A 5,072-nucleotide genomic window follows, 5' to 3' on the forward strand; every position below is an offset into this window, starting at 1 on the left:
AAAAAAAAAAAAAAAACAACAAAAAAAACTGATATCCTCAAATTTAACTTTACTGTTTTCGCTTGCGCTCTGATTCCAAACAAAACTTTTCATAAGCTTCTTCAATTTCTGGGTCCATCTCATCATCGATATCATCCAAATATGGGTCACCAGCCCCTGATAAATCTGTTCCATTTTCTTCATAATCTGGAAAAAAGTCCTCTCTTTCAAGTAACTCTTGATACTTTTCTTGGTAATCTGGGTCCGCTGCAGTGAAAGGAACACCATCAGATGTATAAAATGTTGGTTCATTCATGAAGTAGTTAGGGTCATTTTCAGGGGTAGCTTCTCTGTATGTTGAAGTTGCATGGACCCTACCCCAGTTACTTGATCGAAGTTCAACAAGCTTCAAGAGCATTTGTTTTACATCTCTGCTGCAGTTTGCATCTAGGACAACATTTTCAATTCTCTGAATTATTTCTTCCATATCAGTTTTCCCCTTTTCCTTCCAAGTATCTTCTAAAACTGATCCTGTCAACTTTAGCAATTTTACTGCACAAATTAAGTTGTCATCCATAGGATTAGAGAACAGAGCATTCAGCAGTTCCCGAAGACCAACCTGAAGAATATCTGCTCTTGTAACTTGTCCATTTGTTCTTTTAATCTCCAGGTTAAGATATAGTTCTCCCAGAAACAGAACAAATGCATGAAATCGTTTTCGAGTCACTTCATCCCCTTTTGCAGCTTGGTCTTTAGCTTCATACTCCGTCCTGCACCTTTGAAGTAGCAATTGGTGGAAGTTGCCACTCTGTGGACTAATTGTCAGATGATGGGACAGGTAATTACACAGGCGAGCTCCCATGTAAGAGAAATTTGGGATAGACGTGGCCTGTTGGTAGATAAGTTCCACAAGTTCTTGCAAAGCATCGTCTGTTGTGACCCATCCATTCAGGGTTTCTGCAAACTGTTCAATTTCTGTTTCAAAACTACCAGGCTGTTCTGTCAGATGATTCAGAAAATCCTGAACATACTCTGATAGAATGGGGTAATCCTCACAACCATCCTCATAGGATTCTGTATAATTAGAAGAATAACCTGATGGGTAAAATTCGGGGGCGTTCGCAGACAGCTTAGACATTAACACAGGAGCCACAACCACCTGGGGCTTAGCCATTGCTGAGTTCTGCTGTGGGATTTTATCCTGTGAACTAGGTGGAGCTCTCTGGGGCTTCGTTTGGTCTGGGAGCGCCCCAGGCCGGGGAGGCCGCGCGGAGCCGGCGGGGGCCTCGCTCTGGGCCCCTGGCGGCGGGGCGGTCCTGGGCTGGCGCAGCGGCGGCGGCTGCAGGAAGCCCGGGGCTTTGGGCTGCGGCGGCGGCGGCGGCGACTGGTGCTGCGACCGCTCCGCAGGCCCCGCTCCGTTCGGGAACCCGCCGCCCTCAGGCCCGCCCCCTCCGCGGCCCAGGAACAGGCCCGGGCTCCGGCCCCGACCAGCACCTGGAGCCCGATCGAAACTGTCCGACATGCTCCTTGCTCTCCAACCAGGGGTGCCGCCGCCGCCGCCGCCGCCGCTGCTCTGACTAGGACTCGCGGGAGGCGCCGCGGGCCGCCTGTCACCGCCGCGCCTCACTCAGGCCTCATGGAGGAGGCCGGCGGGCCCTGCTCGGTCCTCCGCGCTCCGGGCCCCCGCCGACGCGCCGCAGCACAGCGCCCGACTCCCTTCGGCTGCCGGACGCTCTCCCTCTCAAATGTCTTTAACACAGAAGAATGGTGACATTTGATCATCAGTCTGCATAATCAAAATTTCTACTACAGGATGCTTTCAATATATATCTAATATATTTAATAATTTGAAGTAATTATGACAATGATCTGACAAAGTTCTTAATTTTAAACTGCAGATAATTTGGGATGTTCTGAATGTTATTGAATGGCAAAAATAAAGGGCTTTAGTATAAGTACTTGATATTTCAATTCTTCATATATGAACTTTTTTGATTACATATAGGTAATCCTCCTCTAACTCCAAAGTACTTGTGAGTATAAGAATGTTCCTTTTCTCACTAGAACTCACATTTTTATAATTTAATTTTCTAAATTAGAGTAAGTATCACTCAATCAAGGCATAGGTGGAATTAGGGTAACTGTGCTTACTTGTCTAGGTTAATTCACAGGAAAGCTTTAATCTGGGGTTGCAATCATAGTTTATTGAGAGAAATTGCTGAATTATAAAGTTTCTCAACATGCTGTTTTGATTCAATGAGCTGTGAATAATGGTTTTTCTCCATATTTTGAGACTACATAGGTTTTTATACATGAGTTAAGAAAACTCCTGCACCAAGACATATAGTAAAATATTCCTTACTATTAGCATGCTTCTCTGACATATTAGGAAATGTCATGAAGCTGACCTGTAAAAATGTTTTGGGAACACTTTATATACATAGATGAAAATGAAACTGTTATATTTTTCAAGTAAAATATGATAATGAGAAATAAAATTTTTCCAAGAAAAATTATATTCTATTATATGTGAGGCATTGGGCTATACACAGACAGTCTGGTTTCCAGTTGAGGCTAGATGGTGAACCCTGGGACCCGGTGGTGATAATTCACCTACAAAGGATGGAAAGAGTTCTCTCATGTCTCCCAGAACCCTGGCTCCTGTCAAAGTTACCACCCCCTCACCCCTCCCCCCCCACAAAAGAAACATGGTTAGTAGTCATGTAGACAATGTCCCAAGCTTCTGAACTTCAGGCTAAACTCCTCCCCAGTTACCTAGCAACAGTAAGATAAAGCAGCCCAGTATATGAGGGGCTGTTTGGCCCCTCCTCACTCTCGCACTCTCTTGCTCTTACTGCTCTCCTCTTACTTTTTCACTCTTTCTTTCTAGCTTTTCTTTTCTCTCTCCCTTTCCCCTTTGTCTCCTCTTGGCCATGGCCAGTCTCTCTCTCTCTTTCTACCTTTTCTCTTTCCCCCTGCCTTTCTATAATAAAGCTCTAAAACCATAGACTATCTCTGCTTATCAAGGCCTGCTGTGCAGACTTTTGCCTCTGTGGGAGCCCCTCTCCCTCAGCCTTCTCTCCCATAATCCCAGGGCCCCTTGTTTTGGGGGCTGTCCCTTGTCCACCCCTTGTCAAGTGGGGTCAGTGGCTTAGATGCCTACCTGGGGCCGAGTAGAAAGCTTCTGGCAGCCCTCTTGCATCTGCCTGCCCAGAGCATAGGAGAAACTCTGTCCAGACGTGGGCTATCCTCCCTCCCCCTCTTCCCCTGGCCCATTTTAGTTCCCACAGCTACACATTTAATATGCAGTTTATCTTGGTGTGTTTAATTTTCACCCTTCTGGAAAAATGTTTCAAATTTTGAAAAACACTTAATGGATTCCTTCATCTAACCTCACCATGTCCCATATTATTTTTTAAAAATGTTTTTACTAATCATTTTATTCGTTTATATTTCAAATCTTACCCCCTTCCTGGTATCCCCCACCCATGAACTCCCGACCTCATCCCCCTGCCCTTTGCCTCTAAGAAGGTGATCACCCACTCATTCCCACATCACCCTATAGCACCCTCTTCTCTGGGGCAACAAGCCTCCACAGGAACAAGAGCCTCCCCTCTCACTGATTGGCAGTCCTCTACTATATATGTGTCCAGAGCTGTGGACTGACCCATGTATATCTTTGATTGGTGGTTTAGGCCCTGAGAATGCTGAGGTGTCTGGTCAGTTGATACTGTTGTTTTTCAAGGGGTTACAATCCTTCTGCTCCTTCATCCCTTCCCCTAACTCTTCCATAGGGTTCAGTCCAATGATTGGCTGTGAGTGTCTGCATCTGTGTTAGTCAGGTGCTGGCTGAGCCTCTTAAAGGATAGACATACCAGGTTCTTGTCTGCAAGCAAATCTTGGCATCAGCAATAGTGTCAGGTTTTGATGTCTATAGATGCAATGGATTGAGTGGTATTATGGGCTCTGGGTAGCCTTTCATTTAGTCTCTGATCCTTTTTATCCATGCATTGACTTTAGATAGGGACAATTCTAGGTTAAAAAGTTTGAGATGGGTGCTGGTCTCCTGCTGCAACTCAGGACTCTGTTTATCTACTGGAGCTGGTCTCTTCAGGTTCTATCTCCCTGCTGTTGGATATTTCGGCTTTCATCTCCATTGGGTCCTGAGAGCCTCTTGCATCCTTGGTGTCTAGGACTTTCTAGTGGTTCCCCAAATTCCACATCTCTACATTGCTACTTATTTCTATTTATTCTCCTGTCTGTCTGGACTTCTTGCCTGTCTTTTCCCACACCTGTCCCTGTCCCTCTTTTTGTCCTCCATATCCCCTATCCCACAAAGGTCCTTTCCTTCTTCTCCCTCCTGTGATTATTTTGTTCCCCCTTCTAAGTGGGTTTGGAGCATTCATAGTTTGCCCTTCCTTCTTGTTAAGCTTCATAATGTCTTTGAGTTATATCATGGGCATTCTGAGCTTTAGGGCTAATATCCATTTATTAGTGAGTACATAAAATGTATATATCCTTTGGGGTCTTGGTTATATCACTCAGGATGATACTTTCTACTTCCATCCATTTGCCTGTGAATTTCATGAAGTCATTGTTTTTAATAGCTGAGTAGGGCTCCATTGTGTAAATGTGCCACATTTTCTGTATTCATTCTTCCATTGAAGGACATCTGGGTTGTTTCCAGCTTCTGGTTCTTATAAATAAGGCTTCTATGAACATAGTGGAGCATGTGTCCTTGTTATATGTTCGGGCATCTTTTGGATAAATGAAGAGTAGTGATATAGCTGGGTCTTTAGGTAGAACTATTTACAATTTTCTGAAAAACTGCCACATCGAGTTCCACAGTGTACACACTTGCAATTCCACCAGCAATGGAGGAGTGTTCCTTTTTCTCCACATCCTCACCAGCATCTGCTGTCACCTGAGTTTTTGATCTTAGCCATTCTGACTGGTGTTAGATGGAATCTCAAGTTTGTTTTGATTTGCATTTCCCTGATGACTAAGGATGTTGAACAGGTTTTAGGTGCTTCTCAACCATTTGGTATTCCTCAGCTGAGATTTCTTTGTTTAGCTTGGGTACCCCATTTTTA

General features: G+C 44.6%; 1 protein-coding gene across 2 annotated transcripts; it reads right to left on the reverse strand.

Moving 5' to 3' along the window:
• Positions 1-6: 6 nt before the first annotated feature.
• Positions 7-1,711, reverse strand: LOC110288859 (polyadenylate-binding protein-interacting protein 1-like). Of its 2 annotated transcripts, XM_021155094.2 has the most exons (2): positions 1,474-1,710; positions 7-1,218 (listed from the first exon to the last, which is right to left on the reverse strand). In XM_021155094.2, exons 1-2 carry the CDS (start codon positions 1,499-1,501, stop codon positions 50-52), a joined length of 1,197 nt encoding a protein of 398 aa, XP_021010753.1. In that variant the 5' UTR covers positions 1,502-1,710; the 3' UTR covers positions 7-49. The 2 variants fall into 2 exon arrangements, with proteins under 2 accessions (XP_021010753.1, XP_021010752.1); XM_021155093.2 differs by having other exon boundaries at positions 7-1,711.
• Between the last annotated feature and the right edge of the window lie 3,361 nt (positions 1,712-5,072).

Source organism: Mus caroli, unplaced genomic scaffold, assembly GCF_900094665.2.
Source record: "Mus caroli unplaced genomic scaffold, CAROLI_EIJ_v1.1 scaffold_21374_1, whole genome shotgun sequence".
In the NCBI taxonomy this organism is placed as follows: domain Eukaryota; kingdom Metazoa; phylum Chordata; class Mammalia; order Rodentia; family Muridae; genus Mus; species Mus caroli.